Genomic DNA, 23015 nt, shown 5'->3' with positions numbered 1-23015 from the left:
CGTTGTGGCAGCCCCACTGTCCAAAATTCATACATTTGGCAATTGACTCATATTTATGACGGTCGCAGAATCCCGGGATCACGCAATCTCGTTTTGCGATGTTCTGACAAGCAAAGTCAAATGGGGGAAACCAGATTCACTTAACAGCCAGGTTGTTAACCTAACAACTGCAGTGATTCACTTAACAACGGTGGCAAGAAAAGTTGTAAAAGGGGGCAAAGCTCACTTAACAACTGTCTTGCTTAGCAACAGAAATTTTGGACTCAATTGTGGTTGTAAGTCGAGGAATCCCTGTAGTTTACTGTATGTTCAGTACAACAATAAGCTTATAAAGACTCTGGATAGGTTGGATTATTTTCCTTATAAAATCAAGTTTTGAAAACACTATGCCAACGAAGAAGGAAAACATCCTTGTATCTCATTCATTACCTGAATTAACGGTCCCATGGAAATTTCTTTGAAAATCTTACAGTATTTTGTAGAATACTGGTTCTGGGACTTGATGCAATTTTGTTTCCTTTATTTCATCTTTGTTAATTGGCTTGTTAAACAATTCCTTTTGCTGATCTGTAAATTTCATAATCTAGCATTGTGTCCAAATACTCTATAATCTTTTACAAACTTGGCATCTGTTTTCCATACAGTTGAGAATAGTATTTAACAAACTGATTTATCATCTCTTCTGAAGCTGAAATTTAATTCTATCTGTCCCAATCTGAAATGATAGTTGCATTTTTTGGCATTTTAATGTGTTTTATTATGAACTACTCAGAAAACTTTGAATATTGGGTGGTTTAATTTTTTTAAAAAAATAAACACATAGTTCTTTGCCCAGTTGATAGGCCAATAATTTTTCTCAGAATACTTCTGCTTAAGAAAGTTCATCTTCTTCTAAGATTCATTTACTTCCAAAAGGTCTACTTGATAATGAATTGTCTTAATTTTTGTTTCTTTATCCAGCATCAGATTCTGTTTGAATCTTTGACTCATGGAACAATATAACTTTCAGCTTTCGTTTGCTTTCTGTTCAATATAAATAAATAATCCCATAATACTTTACTGGATTTCCATACTGCGAATAAAGAAACAGCAGAAATTGAATTAGTTTGGGAGAAGCTCTTTAATTCAAATTGGCACTTCAGTTTGATATCTTCTTGTACTAATAATAAAGTGTTCAAACTCAGAGAAAAAAAGTGACATCGCTATTTTTCACACTTATAGCCATTGCCGCATTCCCCCCGTCACATGATCAAAATTAGCACGATGGTTGCAGTGTCCCATCTAACAAGCAAAGTCAATGAGGAAGCCAGATTCGTTTAACAACCGTATTACTAGCTTAACAACTGCAGTGATTCACTTAACAATTGTTGCAAGAATGGTTGTAAAATGGGGCAAAACTTACTTAAGAGCCCTGCTGGCTCAGTGGTTAGAATGCAGTATTGCAGGCAAATTCTGTCCCCAGCCTTGAGTTCGATCCTGACAGGCTCAAAGTTGACTCGGCCTTGCATCCTTCCAAGGTCGGTAAAATGAGAACCCAGATTATTGGGGGCAATGGGTTGATTCTGTAGACCGCTTAGAGAGGGCGTATGAAGTGAAGTGGTGTATAAGTGTTCTGTTCTATTCTATTCTATTCCATTCTATTCCATTCCACTCCACTCCACTCCACTCCATCTATTCTATTCTATTCTATTCTATTCCATTCTATTCCATTCCACTCCACTCCACTCCACTCCACTCCACTCCATCTATTCTATTCTATTCTATTCTATTCTATTTTCTATTCTTATTCTTTCCTATATTCTATTCTATTCTATTCTATTCTATTCTATTCTATTCTATTCTATTCTATTCTATTCTATTCTATTCTATTCTATTTTCTATTCTATTCTTATTCTATTCTATTTTTATTCTATTCTATATTCTATTTTCTATTATTTCCTATTTTCTATTCTATTCTATTCTATTCTATTCTATTCTATTCTATTCTATTCTATTCTATTCTATTCTATTCTATTCTATTCTATTCTATTCCATCCCATTCCGCTGTGATGGCTCAGTGGTTAGCATGCAGTATTGCAGGCTAACTCTGCTCATTGCTAGCAGTTCAATACTGACCGGCTCAAGGTTGACTCAAGCTTCCATCCTTCCGAGGTCAGTAAAATGAGGACCCAGATTGTTGGGGGCAATAGGCTGACTCTGTAAGCTAATTAGAGAGGGCTGTACAGCACTGTGAAGCGGCATATAAGTTTAAGCGCTATTGCTATTAACTATTGTCTTGCTTAGCAATGGAAATGTTGGGCTCAATTGCGGTCGTAAGTCGAGGACTATCTTCATTTCCTATTTTCCCCAAATAAATATTATTTAAGCAACAAATCCGCGTGTGGCTTTCGCGCAGCATCTTCTCTTCTACCATGTGCTGGTCTGTATGCTGTGTTACTGAGTTGTTTCTGAAAAACAAACTCATCTCTTATGCCCAGATTGCTGCACAAATGATTTAAGCAGCCTATTCCTTTTTATTTTATCGTTTTTTAATTGCTCTTGATCTCATATGGTAATTGCAGAAAAGTGTTTTGGGTTTTTTTTTGGAGCCATGGAAAAGTGATGCTTTTGGGGGAATTTTAGCTCCCGAGAGCTATGCTGAATCTTGAAATGATGCCACTCTAGCAATTTTGTTTGCAAACACCTCAAAAATATACCGGAAAAGGAATAACTGGATCTGTATTTGATTGCAGGCAGGTACTGAAAAAACAGGGACTGTCACCCTTTCAAACAATGAGCTGTAGATAAGTATAGAAGAAAAATATTGTGAACTCTAGGGCATTCCCCTTTTTAAAAAATGCATATATACTTAAGAATATGTAAAAGAAGAATAGGCAGAGCTATGAGTTAAATGAGATTAATGTCCAGCATTCACTTGCAATTCAGAAGAATTTATTGCTCAAGCTTATACACAAGAATCTAGTCCACTAATGTTCAAATCTGAATCAGCACCAGAATTCAACGGAATACAAGGGGTCTGGTCTTGGATCGTTTGTGGCAATGTAAAGACTCTTACATTAAGAAAACCAAGATCATGGCATCCAGCCCTCTCAAATCCTGGCAAATAGATGGGGAAGAAATGGAGGTAGTGACAGATTTTATCTTCCTGGGCTCCAAGTTCATCACAGATGGGGACTGCAGTCAAGAAATTAAAAAACACTTGCTCCTGGGGAGGAAAGTTATGGCAAATCTAGACAGCATACTAAAAAGCAGAGACATCACCCTGCCAACAAAAGTGTGTATAGTCAAGGCCATGGTTTTCCCAGTTGCAATGTATGGCTGTGAAAGTTGGACCATAAGAAAGGCTGAGCGCCAAAGAATTGAGGCCTTTGAACTATGGTGCTGGAGAAGACTCCTGCGAGTCCCCTGGACTGCAAGGCGATCAAACCGGTCAGTCCTAGAGGAGATCAACCCCGACTACTCTTTAGAAGGCCAGATCCTGAAGTTGAAACTCAAGTATTTTGGTCACCTAATAAGAAGGAAGGACTCACTGGAGAACAGCCTGATGCTGGGAAAGATCGAGGGCAATAGAAGAAGGGGACGACAGAGAATGAGGTGGCTGGATGGAGTCACTGAAGCAGCAGGCGTGAGCTTAAATGGACTCCAGAAGATAGTAGAGGACAGGAAGGCCTGGAGGAATGTTGTCCATGGGGTCGCGATGCATCAGACCTGACTTCACAACTAATAACAACAAAGGACTTTTAATTGATGACACATTTAATTCCAGCCGGGATCTGCCTGCTCTTTTCCTACAGAAGTTTCCATGATTGTTCAAAACAAAACAAATCTCTCGGATTTCACCCTGAATACAATAAGGTAATTGTGTGAACGATTGCACAGCCTTGCTTTTAAGCATAAATGGATTTCTGAATAGATTCTCTATTTTCTACTGAGTAAAACAACCTACTTTTAATGAGCTCATTGACCTACCATCCCAAGCCTTAAAGAGCATCCAGAACTGTTCCCAATGAGCTCGTTAGGATTCTCTAGCAATTAGAAGCACAGCAAAATTAATTATAATAATAATGATGGAGGACAGGGGTTTAATGGATTCAATCTCCATCCCGGTTTTGCAGATTTGCACTTAGTTGTAACTTAAAATAGCCTCTTTGCTCTGGTTACCTTTTTCAGTGAGCTCCCCTGGTGCTGGAAACTCTCAGAGACTGCTTAACTGGGTCCACAGCTGAGCCAGAGTTTATTGTGGCTGAATAAGTCACAAAGTACAGAGTTAAACTCTGAACCACTAGCTCTGGGGTTGATGGGGATATTTTCAAAATCTAGGGAGATTCTCAGTCATCCAAGTCACGGTTGTCCCAAAGGTGCTTTTTCGAAAGGCAACTGGACTTTGTTTGTTTTTTCCTTCGGGAAAACTGAAGAAGCCTCTGAATGAGAAGCGAAACGTCTTGAAGCAAAAACAAAAGAAGTCCAGTCGCCTTTCAGAAAAGCACCTTTGGGATATTTTTACTTTTTAATATAAAACGTCATCTTTATACTTATATAATTTATATTGAATTGATTCAAAGGCTTTCATTCAAATTCCACACAGAAATTTTAGAAGTGTAATTTTCATATTGATGTTTGTATTAAACATATACCATTCTGAGGTATATTTTGAAGACTTTGATGGATTTTTCAGAAATATATTTCATTGCCACTGAAATTTCACATTTACTTTTCTTTTTGTTATTATTCCTTCCATCTTTTAGCTTTTATCAATGGTAATGATTGTGCAAAGCAGAGCATATGAAGGAGTTAAATCACAAAATTTCAATCAGCTCACTAAAAGGCCCACTCTGATATAATAAATTAGCACCTAATTCAACATGGAGATGGAAACTCCAAGATAAGGGCCTCTAATGAAGTTCTAAAATAACAGAAAGTTATTACATTTAAATATGGTTTATTTATAGTTTGTGGACTAAACCACAATTGGCGAGACTCACACAATAATCTAAAGCCAAATAGGTTGCATTATGACTTGGAGCAAAGTGTAGATCTAGCTATTGTTGTTTATAAACCATAATTTGTGTCTTACTGTGTGGCTACTTAAAGTATATGATATATGTGATCTCAACTGTTATCTTCAAAAGTTTATTCAGTAAGAGCTACATTCTGTTCATGTATTAGCATACTTGTGAATGCTTGTTTCTTTTGCATTGGGCAATATGAACAGCAACTTCAGTATGAGATCTGTTCAACCAAGGAACACTTGTAATTGTCATGATTTAGGATTCTTCCACCATTGTTGTCTTTGTTTGTCCTTCTGCTAAAATCTTCATGGTAATGTAAAAAATGTTACGGGAGGAATACTGTAACACTGTGAGAAAGGGAAAAGGAAGCAATCCTTGAAGACCTGATGTGGCCTTTTTTATTTTTTTTCGAAATGGGTCCTCAGTAGATCGAGAGTTGATTAGCAATAGATGGTGACATAGAATTGGGGTATCCTTTGAGGAACTCCTGCATCCATTCGAGTTAGATCTTTGAAGACTCAGGGTGCTCTGGGAATGGGTGTAAAACGTAAATGAAATTATGGTGCTTTTGATCTCTATTCTGGCTTCTGATTCCTTGCGCCTGACAAGTTCACAGAAACTAATGCCATGTTAGAGCATTCAGTTGGTCTCTGGGTAATGGTATAGAATGGTGAACCTTTTAGAGACAGAGTGTCCAAAAACTGCCCTCGCCCCGCTCTGCCCCATCTCCGCTCCGCTGCCCCACCCCTCCTGCCCGCAGGACCATCCACAGCCTCCACGGTCCCCCGCAGCAGATCGCCCAGGTGGGCCAGCAGTAGCATGGCGGCCATGCCCTCCGCCTGCGGCCCGCAGTATCATCTGTGCATGATGGGGTGCGAGGGCAGAGTCTTGTCCCCGCTGCCTGGCTGAAATGTCGTTGGCTGCGCTGCTCTGCGTGGGTTGTGTCCAGGGAAACTCTCCTCCAGGGGGAGCTGCTGTAGAGGAGTGGGCCATGGGGAGAGGCGGGGCTGGAGCAATGGCACACGTGCCCACAGAGAGGGCTCTGAGTGCCGCCTTTGGCACGCGTGCCATAGGTTCTCCACCACTGGTATAGATTGCCATACCATTGGAAATTCAGCTAGTTCATTGTTTTAAGATGTCACCTTAAGATCTGTTACACAGATCCTCAAAGACTCTAGTTGTTCTCATCGTCCAACCTTGCCGCTCGTTCATTGCTTCATTTAATGACTTCCTGCATTTTCAGTCTTCTTTTCAGAGCAGTGGGATTCCCCGCCTGATTATCAGCTCTACCGTCTGGGTCCCAGAGGGAGGCATGTTGCAAATCACAAAGAAAAATCTGCAAGCTGAGATGCTGGGGGCCAGTGATTCTGCGATCGTCTATACAATTAGGGACAAGCCACAATATGGTAAGTCGGGATGTATGAAAGCTCTTGGGTTGTTAAGTGAATCTGGGTTCCCCTTTGACTTTGCTTAAAGAAGGTTGCAATAGACGGGATCACATGACCCCAGGACACTGCAACCAACATAAGTACTTCAGTGCAGATGCCCAAGGTTCAAATTTTAATCAGCTGACCATAGGTTGCTGCAAATGTGAAAAATGGTCATAAGTCACTCTTTTTCAGTGCCATTGTAACTTCAAATGGTCACTAAACGAATGCTTGCAAATTGGGGGCTATCTGTCCTTCCTTTAGAAGTTGTGGGGGCTCCATCACTGGGTTTTTTTAAAGAAGAGATTGGACAGCCACTTGTCTAAAATGATATAGGATCTCCTGCTTGAGCAGGGTGTTGATAAAAGACCTCCAAGATCCCCTTCAACTCTGTTATTCTACATTCTGTTATATTTGTTAGGGTGAGAGTAGCAAAGGTTAAGTCTAGCAAGATTCTGGAGGCAGGTTATTCCACTGATTAATTGTTCTCACTGTCAGGAAGTTTCTCCTTAGTTCTAGGTTGCTTCTCTCTTTGGTTGGTTTCCATCCCTTGCTTCTTGTCCTGCCTTCAGGCACTTTGGAGAATAGCTTGATTCCCTCTTCTTTGTGGCAGCCCCTGAGATATTGGAACACTGCTATCATGTCCCCCCTAGTCCTTCTCTTCATTAAACTAGACATACCCAATTCCAGCAACCGTTCCTGATATGTTTTAGCTTCCACTCCCCTGTCCCCTGTGCTCATGTAGAGCTGAGAAGAACTGAGCCTTTTTGTTGCCTTGCCTGGTGTCTACATGAGACCTAGCATGTTATAGCAAAAGCTCATTAGGTAAATATGAACTAGTCACTAAATTCCACCCACTTTACGTCCCATACCTGTTCTAAGAATACCATGAAGAGGAAGAGAACTTTGCTTGTATATTTAAACTCTTTTAAGATCTGGCGATAGATACACATATCCTTAATAGGTTTTAAAAAAATGGAAGAGATAGATCAGGGGTAGTCAACCTTGGCTCTTTTATGACTCGTGGACTTCAACTTCCAGAATTCCTGAGCCAGCTGTCCACGAGTCATAAAAGAGCCAAGGTTGACTACCCCTGAGATAGATCATTAAATAAATGAGTTATGTTGAACCATCTCTCTAAAATTGTATGCCACTCAATCCTTGGCATAAGAGAAAAATGCCGTGTGCCCGAACTTTCCCGTCTTATTGTCTCTGACGGGATCAAAGCTGTCAGTTTCATTTACAGATCTCTGCCTCCCAGGTTTCTAAAAATCTCACAAGGTTGTTAAAACTCAATTTTGGCGGTATCACCTTGAGACTTTGTCAAAATCTCACGAGACCGATGGCAGCGTTTCAACCGTATAATTTTTTTTTTTAAAAAGAATGATATAATTTGGAGTTCATGGGTCCAGAAAAAATGTTATGGACACTGTTTGGCCAAACTCTGCCTAAGGCAATCCTGCAGAGTTTTTCATGGCCAGTTCAAAATCTGCCTTTTTGATGCTGTGGCTGGTCAAAAAAAAAAAACCCCTCCCATTGTTCTTCTTGCTAATTTTTACTGAGCTTGAGGAAGGAACATGTATTTATTTAATCCAATTTCGAGTTGCCTAGCTCCTTAATGACTCTGGCTAATTTATATTTGAAAGAATGAATAGACAGACAGATGCACAACCCATAGAAGACAACATAGTACCAATAAAAAAAACAATGGGAACTCTGCAACCATCCTGGGAGACCCACTGAAAGAACTACCAGGTTTTCAAGTTTTTTGTAACTGCCATTAGGGTTGAAGCTGCATGAATCTCTGGGAGAAAGACAGAGAAATCGTCCAATTCAAATTTCTCTAAAATTAGGTGGATAATTTTGAAAGCTTTTCAAGCCCAGCCTAATGACGGGCCTCAAGCTGACTTGAGAATAGGTCACTGTTCTGTGAACTTCTGAGAATCCATAATAGAAATGTATACAAATGTAATCTGTCAGAGCATGCACAGTCTTATTGTACTGAGATAACCCAGGAGTAAAAACAGTAAATGGTGGTCTATATTAAATGGTGGTTTATTTAACACTATCTACAATATTATACACCAGGAACAATATACATACAAGTGGTAATACAGCAAACTCCAACACATAGCAGTTAGAACAGGAAATGGACAAGAGAGAGACACTCCAGCAAAAGCCTTCCCTTTTATACTCAGGCTCTTAAAGGGATACAGATCCTGCTTGCTCTTAAAGAGACACAGTCCCTGCTGAGTCATTCCTATCCACTTTATATTACATTACATCATACATCTCACATTATACAAGCTTGTTAACTGTTGAATTATTACCTTGACATAATCTGAAAAGACTACATTGCTTATAATTATAATTATAGAAAGTTCCTACCTACATACAAACATATGTATGCGCTTGTATCACAGTGTGCCTTAGAAAGGAACATTTCTTAATGCAGGGTCTGCACGTTTTTCATTTTAAGTCACAAAGAACTCTTCTAGATTGAAAAAAAAAATAAACTAACGCTACGTGACCAGACTTTGCACTTCCCAGGAAAAGGCCTAGAAAAACAAGATTAGATGGTATTCCACACAGGATAAGCACTTCGCTGTTTGATGTATATTAGTTTGTAGCTAATAAAATACTTTTTGAATGCAGAGTTTGCAGAGAGAGGTGCTTTAAAAAGGGTGTTGTTGAAAATACCTTTTGTACTGTTGAGAGGGGATCGTGGCGGTGGTCCCTCTGCTTATTAGTATGTGTTAGAAAGAATAATGTAGATGACAAGTTCAAGGTGGTCCTCAACTTACGGCTATATTTGGGTCCAGAATTCCCTTGCCAAAACAAGGTAAGTAAGTCGTGCCTGGTTTTATAACCTGTTTTTACCATGGTTGTTAAGCAAATCACTGCAGTTGTGAAGTGAATCATTCAGTTGTTAAATGAATCTGGGTTTCCCCGTTGATTTTGCTTGTCGGAAACTGGCTGGGAAGGCTCCCAAATGCCAATCATATGACCCCCCCCCCCAGGGTGCTCTAATTATCGTAAATACTGTGCATGCTGGTTGCCAAGCACTCACATTTTGATCATGTGACTATGGGGTGGTTTGCAGTGGTTGCAAGTGTGAAGACCGGCTGTAAGTCATTTTTTTGTGCCATTGTAACTTTGGTTATAAATCAAGGACTATCTGTATTTTATTTTCAGAGAGTTCTTATTGCTCGCAGGGGGAGCATGATGGCTCAGCGGTTAAGATACTGGGCTTATTGGTTAGAAAGTCAGCAGCCCAGGTTTGAGACCTGAGCTCCACATGATGGGGTGAGCTCCCTTCCTTGCCTCAGCTTCTGCCAACCTAGCAGTTTGAAAGCATACAAATGCGAATAGATAAACGGGTACCACTTCAATGGGAAGGTAACAGCGCTCCGTGACGTCATGCTGGCTGTGATGACCCAGGGCACAGAACCGAGGCAAGGCAGCCAGCTGGCAATTCAAACCGCCCTTTAATTGCTCCAAATTTTCCCCAAATGCTCCCACTTTTCTGGCAAGCCTCCAAACACAGGAAAACACACACACACCTTCAGCCGCCTCTGGATGCAAGTAATTTCACATACAGTCTGAGTAGGAGAGGTATTTACTCAAGGCCACAGAGGCAACAAGGAAATGACACACACATCATAAATCTAACGAATCTGTGTGAATACCCGCTTGCCTGAGCAGTTTCAAAAGGGAAGCCAAAATACAGTCCGAGATCTATAAACATCCAAGCAACGTTGTCAGCCAGTCCAATGGTCAGAGTGTCCAGGTTTCCAAACAGAAGTCACAGAACAAGAGATCAACAACAACGCACACAAAACTCCAAGGAATCAGCGTTTGTTCCTGACAAATGCCTCTCCCCACAATGTCTCCTTAAATCTCAGTCTCCAGGTGTGCCTTTTGGAGAGGGGCGGGACGCTCTCCTCCCAAGTAGTTGAGCCTGCCTGCGTTGTTCCCTCCTTCTCTCCATTTTCCGTGCTCTAGGATCAAGAGGGGGTGGCCCTTGCTCATCGCCTGAACTCTGTCTCTCCTGTTCCTCCTGTCCCAATCCTGAAGGGCCTTGGCCTGCCTCGGCCTACTCTTCCCCACATTCCTCTGAGGCCACAGACCCCTCTCCCTCTACCTCCATAGGGTCCCGTTCCAGCCCAGCTCATTTTCCTCCGCAGATTCAGGCTCCGACAGAGGCATGACACTGGCCATATGACCACGGAAATGTCTTCAGACAGGGCTGGCTCAATGGCCTTGAAACGGAGATGAGCAGAGCCCGCTATAGTTGGCAACGACTAGCGGCCTAAAATCCACAAGGATTCCTTATTACTCGCACTTTTTTCTTTTTTCTGAAGGTATAATTTCTCTGGTGGCATTTCCCTAAAGATCTCCTCAGCACCACATTGATGACAAAACCAGAAATTACCCCCTTCAGGATGGGAGGCAATAAGTAACCTCACTTCCCCCCTCATCTCCGAAATTACCAGAAATTGATAGATTTGTACAATGCAGTCTCTTTAGACCTAAAATTAAATCAACATTAGGGAAGCAGGGAGAGCGGAAATGTTTCTGTGTAATCTTCCGTATCCATTTCTCTCATTTTCAGGCTCTCCCAATACCCAGAAGATATTTCAAAGTCTTTAGGCAAGGACAATTAAGTCCCATCAATAGTTTTTTGTATCTCTGCCTACCTCGTTTGAGTTTAGAGTAGTAGATGTTGGGTGCTAAAGTAAAATGCCCCGACCTCTTTATTAATTGGCCCTATTTATAGCCACTGCAATAGAGGAGACTCTTAGCATTTTCCAATACCTCTGTAAAACCATCGAATCAAGAGTCTGCGGAGTAATAAATAAAAATAAAAATCACAGGGCAAAGCAGCACCATAAAACATCCTTAACAGGCAGATCAAACAAAGTAAAGATGAGCCGTAATCAGTTAACACATTAAAAAAATATATCACAAAATCGATAAAATATCTGGTGATACTCTGTACTCCAAATGTTCTCTGAGTGTCATTCTGATTTTAATGACTTACAGCAGTGTTTCTCCATCTCGGCAACTTTGAGATCTGAGGACTTTAACTCCCAGAATTCCCCCACACCAGCTGGGGAATTCTGGGAGTTGAAGTCCACGTAACTTAAATTTGCCAAGGTCGAGAAACAGAGGCTTGCAGACGGCTAATAACACGGCATTTGAACTGAGTGAATTTCTGGGGAGCAGCAAATATTCCTAAGTGGGGGTGCAGCATTAGAAAGACAGCTTGCACCCCTCCCTCCAAATAATCACAGAAACAGGGGACTAGTGGGGATGAGCCAAATGGGTTCAAAATAGTTGGAGGTGTTCTATCCCAGCCTATAGCTGTCCTTGTTAAAGGCACAAGGACCAAACCCCTGTTGATAAAATAAGCTGGAGACTTTAAAACAAAACAAACCCCTTTTAATATGGGTGACAAACCTGCCAAATAGTCCAAAACACAAACAGCAAAACTCAATCCAAATGAAGGAAATAGTCCACAGGAAAACATGATGCAAACAGAAGAGTAGTCACAAGCAAGACGAACAGGCCAGGATCCAAAGAAGCACTTTGAAAACGGTTGCCTTCAGCAACCAGCACCGCCCACACCTCCTCTTTTTATACAGCAGTCCCAAGGTGTTGCCTCTCAGTGCCTTCTCCTTTTACCCTGGAATTGCCGTATTGACTGCTGCTGATTTATTCTCGCTAATTGATGACGTGTGCGAGCATCAATTAGCATGTCCATCAGGTGTGAGTCCTCCGAGTCTGACTCATTCTCCTCACACAGCTGAGCTTCATCAGGAACAGACTGGAGGGCCCAGGCTCTGCATCAAACGGTGAGTCCTGTAATTCATCAGAGCCTCCCTCTGCCTCTGATGGCCCTTCCATTGCCTCCTCCACCTCCTCCTCAGATTCCTCAGACTCAGCTGTTGGGAGCACAGGCTGGCACGGAATCACAACAGGAGGAGACATTCCTGCAACTATCTTAATGCCGAGCTGTGTACGGCTTTAAAATTAAAACCAACATTTTGATAAATATTCCATATGGGAAGCTGCCGTATTTCCCCCCAAATAAGACCCAACTGGGAAACAAGCCCTGGCATGATTTGTCAGGATGCTTGTAATATAAGCCCCACCTTAAAAATAAGCCCTAGTTATGATTGTCAGCCAGACGGATGCATTTAGTACGTCCGTTGCAAAACACATGAGGGATGTATTGAATTATATAATAATAATAATAATATATAATTAAATATAATTAAATAATACAATTGAAATTATTTATTTGAATAAATGTACATAAAAAAAATAAGACATCACCTGGAAATAAGCCCTAATGTATCTTTTGGAGCAAAAATTAATATAAGACCTGGTCTTATTTTGGGGGAAATACAGTAGTTCAGAGCCCAGATCTAGATGCACACATTGAACTGTATCCACAAGCAATTGGCTGCTCTGTGCTGGACCAATTGAAGCTTCTGGGTAGTCTTCAAAGACCGCCCCATGTAGAGAATATTGCAGTAGTCCGAGTAAGTACTGATAAGCGCATGAGTTAATGTTGGGAAGCTTTCGTACTCTATGTAGGGCTGCAGTCAGATGAAGTTGAACAAAGATGCCCCTGGCTGTGGTCTTCACTTGCCCCTCAAACAGTTACTACGAGTTGAGCAGGACCCCCAAGTTATGCACTGGTTCTTTCAGAGGCATTGCTACCCTCACAAGGGACAAGTCTACTGTAGAGAATTCAAAAAAATATCTCCATTCTGCTTGGTTCACTTTCAGCCTCTTTAATCTCATCTAGATCCTGATAGCCTACAACACTGGGTCAAATTCCTGGGTGTGCAGCTAACGAGTAGGTTGACTTGGTCGCTCAGCAGTGAGAAACTGGTGAAGCGGGCACAGCAGCATCTGCATTTTCTGCATCGCATGAGAAAAGCACATCTTCCTTCCCCTGTCCTGACCACTTTCTACAGGGGAACAATCGAGAGCATCCTGTCATACAGCATCACAGTCTGGTTTGGAGGCATCCCTGCTTCAGATAGGAAGGCGGTGCAGAGAGTGGTGAGAATGGCCCAAAAGATCATTGGCAGTTCCCTCCCTCCCATCCAGGACATAGCACAGAAGCGTTGCTTGAGCAGGGTCCGTAAGATTATCTGGAACGCTACACATCCTCTTCACGACCTGTTTTCCTTGTTCCCTTCTGGGAAAAGGGGGCTTCATGGTATCCGTAGCAGAACATCCAGATTCAGCTACAGTTTCATTCCATACAGTATTAACTTTGTGAACTCTCAAGCTTCCTCCTTCCGTTATATATTCAAGATGGACAGTATTTAATATTTATTTGCTACGTATATGTAGGGATGTGGGTCTATGCATATGTTGTTCATAGTATGTTTAGGTGTGTGTCGTGTATGTGTTTCACTTTAAGAGCGGGCAACTAAATTTCATTTTTGATGTGTGCCATTGTGCCCACAGTAAAAAAAAAAATGACAATAAAGGTTATCTTATCTTATCTTAAAGGCTTGATAGCCACTCATGTGCAATTTGGGTAGTGATGTACAATTGATTATCATCAGAATTTTGATGATGCTATACAATATCTATGTTTATTGCTACCTGGAAACTCCTTATGGACTTGTTGCGTGAAGCAGAAAGAAAATGAACTTATGATCTCTGCTTTTGATGATTAGATAGGATAGATTATAGAAAGAAGAGAGTCACAGTGTAACTTTGGAGAAAGGTCCGTGGAGATTGTCTGTCATTCAGATCATGGTTATCCCAAAAGTACTTTTTCCAAAAGGCAACTGGACTTTCTTGGTTTTTTTCCTTGAAAACATTTCGCTTCCGATTCAAGAAGCTTCTTCAGTTCTGACTATGTGAGAAAGTAAATTTGGAGAAAGGAAAATTTAACAGTTGTCTTACAACTGCTATAAAGAAAATTGGAAACCATTTCTTTGTATCTTTTTTTCTGTTTTCTCTATTTTTCTTCTACTTTTTTCTTTTTTGCACTTAACCATTCTCTTTTTACTAGTTTTTCTTTCCCCTCCCTTCCTGCCTGTTTTATTTTAGTTTGTATTGATTTTTATTCTTGTTTTTAAACCATCCAATAAAATTGTATTTTTAAAAACAGATATTAATGATCCTGTAACCCAGATTCAAGGACCACAAAGTTGTTGAGTGACAGTCTCCCAGTGCAATAACAGAATAACAACACTTTGCTTCTCATCATCATGTAGACCAGGGGTTCTCAACCTTGGCAACTTTAAGACTTGTGGACTTCAACTCCCAGAATTCTTCAGCCAGCTTTGCTGATGTAGACTCATCTCCAATCTCATCAAGTTCCTGATTGTCTTCTTTTGCCAGTGTCCAACCAAGTGCTCACCAGAACTGTCCACAAGATTACTTGGAAAACCTCCACCCACCAGAAACCATAAGTGGTGTGGCATGGACCACTCTATGGACATGACAAGTTCTCTTAACAATTTTGTACAATAAGATTTGCCCAAGATCAGTCTGGAAATATTATGACTAAATAGAGCAGGGATCTTCAAAGTTGGAAACTTGGCTGACTGAGGAATTCTGGGAGTTGAAGTCCACAAGCCTTAAAATTGCCAAACTGGAAGACCCTTGAACTAGAGTAACCTTTCCTAACTGTTCATATAGTTGGCCATACAGCCTTCATAATCCCCAGCAGTTAAGAGACTGAAGGTCTCTATGGGAGAACCAAAATTAACCTCATTTAATGGAATCAAGCATACACCTGGAGGGAATCCTAGAAATGTGACATAATCTATAGTAGTTTAATTTGTTTTTTTCAGATGTTGAGTCTACGCAGACTACCTCTTTTGGTGCTAGCTTATCTTATCCAACTTCTTTTAAAAGATTCCTTTAATTAAAGGAATCCAATTAAAGGAAAATTGAAATTGGCATGCAAGAAAACAAAACCTAATCCTCCTCGATTATTTTTATTAATGAGAATATCCTTGGACCTACACCAGTGGTAGTAAACCTATAGCACGCGTGCCAGACGCACCACTCAGAGCCCTCAGTCATTGCAGGGTGCAAATATGGCTGCCCGTATGCAGCATTTATTGCCTTTTATACAGTATTACAAGCAGCAAAAGTTTTACATGGCAATAGCATTTCATTGGTTAAACTCCTTACCAGTCCTTAAGAATATAGAAGCCAGAGGCCCAAAACAGGGAGCAGTTGGCAATAACATCTTGTTGATGTAAGCTAGCTGATATCAGGCAGGCAACGTCATTGTACCAGCTGGGATATTTTCCCACATTGCCATGGTGATGTGTAGGGATGAGATAGATGTAGAGAGAAGAGGCACGCAGGCGTTGGAGGGGCAGTTTGCTGCTCACGACCTCTACCTGGCCCCTACCTCTACACCGTGCCCCGGAGATGGCGAGGGACTGGCCCCTGGCCCCACCCATCCAGTCTGCCATGACCACCGCGGCCACACCCACCCGGCACCCGGTGATAAATAAGTGGGTTTTGGATTGCAGTTTGGGCACTGGGTCTCTAAAAGGTGCGCCATCACTGACCTACACCAACTCTCTAAACCAAGGATGTGAAAACCCACAATGTATGGGGCTTAATTCCTTTTCTGTGCACCTCAGAATCTTTTAGATGGGCAGAACATTTATGGACCTTGTTTGTTTGTTTGTTTAGGAAGGTGGGAAGAAAAAAATGTCTTAAGTGTTCAACCACGGTCTGGAGACTTATTTCTTAACCTTTTCTTGTTTTAAAAACACAGCAGTGCTTTTCTTTATCAGTAGAGGGAGCTATAACACTAGCTATAACACTACCCTAGTGTTCTTGCTCCCCCTACTGATGACAAAAAGAGCTGCAGTTTATTTGAGGGAAATTTTGTTGCTACCAAACCCTGTAAAAATAATAAAAACTAAAGTAAAATAAAAAAATTAAGAGGAGGGAAACATGAGAATATCCTGCTCATTTTTGCAACCCTGGACATGCTCTGCAGTGCACGGTACAATTCTTAAACCCACCTCGGATCGTGCACGCTCATGCAATAGTATTTTGAGAGGTCCTTGACGCTCTCTGAGCTTGGTAGTTTTCTTGCAGACGTTTCACTACCAAACTATGTAACATCCTCAGTGATAGTAGAGAGTGGGTTTTATTCTCAATTTGTATTCTAGTGGCTTGTTCTGTTGGTGTCAAGTGTTGGTGGGAGTGGTCTGGGTGGTCCTTTGGTTGGACTGTTTACTGTTAACTTGTTGGCAGTACCTTGACTGGGGCATTGTTTACTTGTTGATTGTTGGGCTGATGTTACTAGGTATTCTTAAAAGTAAATGCACGGGTAGCTATACTTCTCTGTGCACCAGACTCCTCCCCTAGAGAGCAACAATTGCCTTTTGCTCCTCTGCAAGGCAAATGATCAACATAAACCAAAGATAACTTCCAAGCAGCTTACAGATCACCAGTCTCAAATCAGCTTTAAAGTGCAGGAGATGGGCAGATCACTGGAAATAGCACCAACAGATTCTCATAAAGTGTTGCCAGAAAGGAAACAGTTGCATCCAGGATCCCACTTAACGCTAAGATCGGTCCCCAGACTGTATTAACGGCCTCAGTCAAGGAAGAGAATGAAGACTGAGTGACTGGGCCATTCCCAGGAGATCCATTCTTTGCTTGTAAAGAAGCTAGGAACACAGCAGGAAGCTGAGACATACGGTTGCTGCAGTGTATAAAGAGGGATTGTGATTTAAGTACAGATACTACAACATTAGCTGCATGGCCCAGGCAGAGGAGAAGTTCTTTCTGTTTCATATTTTCCAAGAGAATTTCTGTGGACAGTAACTTCTTGTCCCTAGTTATTTTTTTCACGCGTTCCAGAAACACAAAGAAGAGATAGGACAACTTTGAATTATCCCTCAGCAAGCTCTTTTTAATAGCCAGGCCTAATAGTGAACTTGCTTGGGTTATTATTTATAATTGCACAACTCCAAAAACTTCCAGTTGAAGATTTTGATTCTCAGCTGGAATTGAGTCAGTTTCAAAAACAGAGTTGGAAGGGACCTTGGAGGTCTTCTAGTCCAACCCCCTGCTCAAGCAGAAGACCCAATAGCATTTCAGACAAATGGCTGTCCAATCTCTTCTTAAAAACCTCCAGTGTTGGAGCAAGTCGTTCCACTGTCAGGAAACGTCTCCTTAGTTCTAAGCTGGTTCTCTCCCCGATTAGTTTCCACCCATTGCTTCTTGTCCTGCCTTCAGGGGCTTCTTCTTTGCGGCAGCCCCTGAGATAATGGAACACTGCTATCATGTCACATCTAGCCCTTCTTTTCATTAAGCTAGATGTACCCAATTCTTGCAACCTAGGTGTCTTCATGAGACCTAGCATGTTATAGCAAATGCTCATTAGGTAAATATGAACTAGTCACTAAATTCCACCCACCTTATTTTATTTATTTATTTATTTATGAGACTTATATACCGCTTTAAGTGCAAGCACTCTCTAAGCAGTGTACACCAGTAAGCAATGTATATATGTATATATTTACATTGCCCCCAACAATCTGGGTCCTCATACCTGTTCTAAGAATACCACGAAGAGGAAGAGAACTTTGCTTGTATATTAAACTCTTTTAAGATCTGGTGATAGTTACACATATCCTTAATAGGTAAAATAAAATGAAGAGATAGATCATTAAATAAATAAATTAGGTTGAACTGTCCTTCTGGAAGTGTATGCCACTCTGCATAAGTGAATGACTGTTCGAGAACTTTGAACGGTCATTTAATGAATGGTTGTAAGTCAAGGACTACATGTATTGGCTTATCTGGAATGGGGGCAATTAGCCTTTTAGTTTTACGCTGTGGGAAAAAGTGGTTCAAACAAGTCCAAGAGACTCCTATCTTAATGAACATAATGGTAAGGCCACACTTGGAATATTGCATCCAGTTTTGGTCACCACGATGTAAAAAAGATGTTGAGACTAGAAAGAGTGCAGAGAAGAGCAACAAAGATAATCAGGGGACTGGAGGCTAAGGAACAGTTGTTGGAATTGGATATGTCTAGTTTAATGAAGAGAAGGATGAGGGGGAAGTGATAGCAGTCTTCCAGTATCTCAGGGGCTGCCCCAAAGAAGAGGGAGTCAAGCTATTCTCCAAAGCACCTGAAGGCAGGACAAGAAGCAACGGATGGAAACTAATCAAGGAGAGAAGCAACCTAGAACTAAGGAGAAACTTCCTGACAGTTAGAACAATTAACCAGTGAAACAACCTGCCTCCAGAAGTGGTGAATGCTCCAACACTGGAAGTTTTTAAGAAGAGACTGGGCAGCCATTTGTCTGAAATGGTATAGGGTTTCCTGCCTGAGCAGGGGGTTGGACTAGATGACCTCCAAGGTCCCTTCCAACATCATCATCATCATCATTATTTCATAATAATTGGATGTCATTCATAATAGTCGATAATTGAAGCTGGGAATTTCCTTCATCAGTTTCCAAGATGTCTTGACCATAACTTGGAGTTCTGCTGTTGGGGTTCCACCACTAGGAACTGAGCCTTACTATTTGCCTGGAACCAACTCTCAATATTTATTGCTCAGGCTTGGTGTTTCTTTAAACTCTCAAGGCACAATTTAGTGGCTGCCGCACAAATGAGAGTTGGAGAGGAACCTAACGAGGAAGAGTTATCAATTATGTGCCAGATCAGCATGGTGTGCGAGGTTATTTAATTGAGATGTATGCATTCTAAATAATTTAGCCGTTCGGTATTTGCCCCCTCCGGGACCCGATTTGTCAAGAGCACAAATATGGAGACAAAACAGCAGATTGTCGGAATAATAGAATCTGTAACTCCAGTGTCAAAAGAGATTAAAGGCAGGAATGGCTGTGTCCCATTTTAGCCCAGAGGACTAATGTAGGCAGCGACCTGAATGCTGAACCCCAGTCGGACTGCCATTTTGATCGAGTGACTGTTGAGAGTGGTCCAAATGTCTTCGATAACATCCAGCTTTTATAAAGCTTCTAAGCCGCCTCAGATTCTTCTGGGAGATTTGCAGTGGAATGTACTGAGAGAAAAACCTAAACAAGGAAACAAAAAGCAACTCATGAAATTTGAAGGCTAATGGCGGATGCCACCAGGGAAAGGTGACTTCTTTGAAAAAGGACATGTCTTATTTGGGAAGACCTGGTGTCGGAGATTCACAACTGGGAGGGCTTCACAACAGAGATCAGAACTGGGAGTTGCTGTCCAAAGCCCTGGCTGAAACAGAAGTTTTTAAAACTCTTTGGAGAAGTAAAAGTGACCCAAAGCTGGAAGACTCCCTTAAATACAGGTAGTCCTCGACTTACAGCCGTTCATTTAGTGACCGTTTGAAGTTACAACAGCCGTGAAAAAAGCGACATATCATTTTTCACACTTAAGACCGTTGCAGCCTCCCCACGGTCATGTGATCAAAATTCAGACGCTTGGCAATTGACTCAAATTTATGACAATTGCAGCGTCCCGGGGTCATGCCCTCCTCACCTTTTGCGACCTCCTGACAAGCAAAGTCAGTGGGGACGCCAGATTCACTTAACAATTGTGTTACTAACTTGACAACTGCAGTGATTCACTTAACAGCTGGGGAAAGAAAGGTCGTAAAGTGGGACAAAACTCACTTAACAAATGTCCCGCTTAACCACAGAAATTTTGGGCTCAATTGATTCAAAATTACCGCCGCACTGAAAAAAAAAGCGACTGACAATCAATGCTCGACTTACGACTATTCATAATTACAATAGCACTGGAAAAAAGTGACCGACAAACAATCCTCGCACTTACAACCATGGCCACATGATCCCAATTTGGGCCTTTGGCAACCGAACTGTATTTACAATCTTTGCAGTGTCCCTGGGTCATGTCATTGCCATTTACAACCTTCCAGGACAATGTGGGAAGCTGAATTCATTTAATAAGTGCATGATTCATTTAGCAACTGCAGTGATTTGCTTAACAACCATGGCAAAAACAGTCGTAAAATCAGGTGAGATTCACTTAACAGCTGCCTTGCTTAGCCATGGAAATTTTCTCTCTGTGTCTTTCTCTGTCTTTCTCTCTGTGTATCTTTCTCTCTCTCTCTCTCTCTCTCTCTCTCTCTCTCTCTCTCTCTCTCTCTCTCTCTCTCTCTCTCTCTCTCGTTCTCTCTGTCTTTCTGTGTGTCTTTCGTCTTTCTCTGTCTTTCTGTCTTTTGTGTATGTCTTTCTGTTTTTCTCTCTGTCTCTATCTCTCTCTGTCTTTCTGTGTTTCTCTCTTTCTCTCCTCTCTCTCTCTGTCTTTCTCTGCCTCTCTCTGTGTGTCTTTCTCTCGTGTCTCTCTGTCTTTCTCTGTCACTGTTTCTCTCTCTGTCTTTTTCTCTCTGTCTCTCTTTGTCTCCTTGTCTCTGTCTCTCACTCACTCTGCTTTCCCAGGTGAAGTGGTGTTTCTGGTTCCTATGCCCGCCGATGATTCTGGATTAGGATGGCAGTCTTCACCCAGTGGAGGTAAAACCACCCCAGCTACCACGTTTACCCAACAGGACATCAACGAAGGCGTGATTTGGTATAGACACTCTGGAGCTGAGACGGAGAGCGACTCATTCCGCTTCCAGGTACATTATACCCCGTTAAGTAACAAGGGCTTTGATTTGGTCTTCTTTTATAATGCCTGGTTAGGACCACCCTTGGAATATTGCCTCCCGTTTTGGTTGCCACGATATAAAAAAAGATGTTAAGACTCTAGAGTGCAGAGAAGAGCAACAAAGATGATGAGACTGGAGGCTAAAACATACGAAGAACTACAGGTTGCAGGAATTGGGTATGTCTAGTTTAATGAAAAGAAGGGCTGGGGGTGACATGACAGCAATATTTCAATATTTGAAGGGCTACTATAAAGAAGAGGGGGTCAACCTATTTTCCGAAGTGCCTGAAAGCAGAACAAGAAGCAATGATGGAAACTAATCAAAGAGAGAAGCAACCTAAAACTAAGGAGAAACTTCCTGACAGTTAGAACAATTAATCAGTGGAACAACTTGCCTCCAGAAGTTGTGATTGCTCCAACACTGGAAGTTTTCCAGAAGAGACTGGACAGCCATTTGTCTGAAATGGTACAGGGTTTCCTGCTTGAGCAGGGGGTTGGACTAGATGACCTCCAAGGTCCTTTCCTTCTCCTGTTCTGTTATCTGCAGAACTGTTGGGATTTCTTTTCGCCCATCAGAAATGGCACAATTCCACACCTGTAGTGAGACCATGACGAGGCAGCTCTTTAGAGTGTCCTGACAGGAACCTATAAAAGTGCCAAAAGTGGGTCAATCTCCCTAAAAAATGTCTTCCTTTTTGCTTAGAAGGCTAATCTGGTTTGTACCTCCAGCATGTTGTATGTTTGCTTTACCTGTCACTCCGGGCACTGAGGAGGCAATTAAGCTAATTTCTGAGGTAATTAGCATAGATGATAAAGAGGTAATGTAGAAGAGCTGGATGTTGTGCCAGATCCTTTTAAAATTAATAGCAGCATTGTTGTGGTGCGTTTTTTTTTTTTCAGTTCACAGCACGATGGAAGGGAAGGTTGCAGTTTGAGCTTTTCTGAAGAACTACCTTGTGACTGGGGAAATAATTATGTAGTTAAATATTTGTGTGTGTATGTGTGTGTGTATGTGTATGTGTGTGTGTGTAGGGAGTTGGAGAGAAGCTGTGCATAGCTGTACAGGTAGTCCTCAACTTACAACCACAATTGAGCTCAAACGTTCTGTTGTTAAGCAAGACGGTCGTTAAGTCAGTTTTACCCCAGTTTACGACCTTTCTTGCCAGAGTTGTTAAGTGAATCACTGCAGTTGTTAAGTTAGTAACACGGTTGTTAAGTGAACCTGGCTGAACCCCGTTGACTTTGCTTGTCAGAAGGTCACAAAAGATGATCACGTGACCCTGGGACACGGCAACCATCATGAATACAGGCCAATTGCCAAGCATCCAAATTTTGATCACATGATCCACAGGGATGTTGCAGTGGCCGGAAGTTTGCAGAAATAGACATAAGCCAGTTTCTGAAATTGCTGTTATAACTTTGAACAGTCACTAAATGGACTGTTGTAAGTCGAGGACTACCTGTATGGATTTTTCAGTTCACAGCATGATGGAGGGGAAGGCTGCAGGTTGAACTATTTTGCAACTGGGGGAATAATTATATAGTTTAACTTTGTGTGTCTGTGTGTGTGTCTGTGTGTGTGTCTGTGTGTGTGTGTGTGTGTGTGTGTGTGTGTGTAGGAAGTTGGAGAGAAGCTGTGCGTAGCTGTAGTCTGTCACAAAACTATAACCCATCTGTCAGGCCGCAGATGAATAGCTAGTGACGGCTGACAAAATGCAGATGGATTATTTTGCATTAATATTCTGGGAACTGCATTTCCAGTGACCTCTTGCAAAATAAATCACCCCAAGCTCAGTCAGAGATGTGTCGTTTATTTCCCTTTCCATTGACTTTCCCCAGAGGTTCGCTTGACCAAACTCTTGACTGAGATCTATGAAACTGTATATGTTGAGATCTTTTGGGGGGGGGGGGAAATATTCCATGCTAC

At 41.6% G+C, this 23015-nt stretch overlaps 1 protein-coding gene across 2 annotated transcripts in view; it reads left to right on the top strand.

Moving 5' to 3' along the window:
- Positions 1 to 23015, top strand: part of FRAS1 (Fraser extracellular matrix complex subunit 1) — a 416742-nt gene that overhangs the window by 272117 nt on the left and 121610 nt on the right. For both annotated transcript variants that reach the window (XM_039318704.1, XM_039318705.1), the window contains exons 29-30: positions 6253 to 6415; positions 20881 to 21059. In XM_039318704.1, the coding sequence (XP_039174638.1) occupies positions 6253 to 6415; positions 20881 to 21059 (342 nt within the window). The remainder of the gene's footprint in view (positions 1 to 6252; positions 6416 to 20880; positions 21060 to 23015) is intronic.

This window comes from Crotalus tigris, unplaced genomic scaffold (assembly GCF_016545835.1).
Source record: "Crotalus tigris isolate CLP2741 ecotype Arizona unplaced genomic scaffold, ASM1654583v1 scf7180000021465.51407817327:1047546, whole genome shotgun sequence".
NCBI classification, from domain to species: Eukaryota; Metazoa; Chordata; class Lepidosauria; order Squamata; family Viperidae; genus Crotalus; species Crotalus tigris.
The sequence above is the reverse complement of the archived record's forward strand: the minus strand, read 5'-3'. Positions and strand labels throughout refer to the sequence as shown.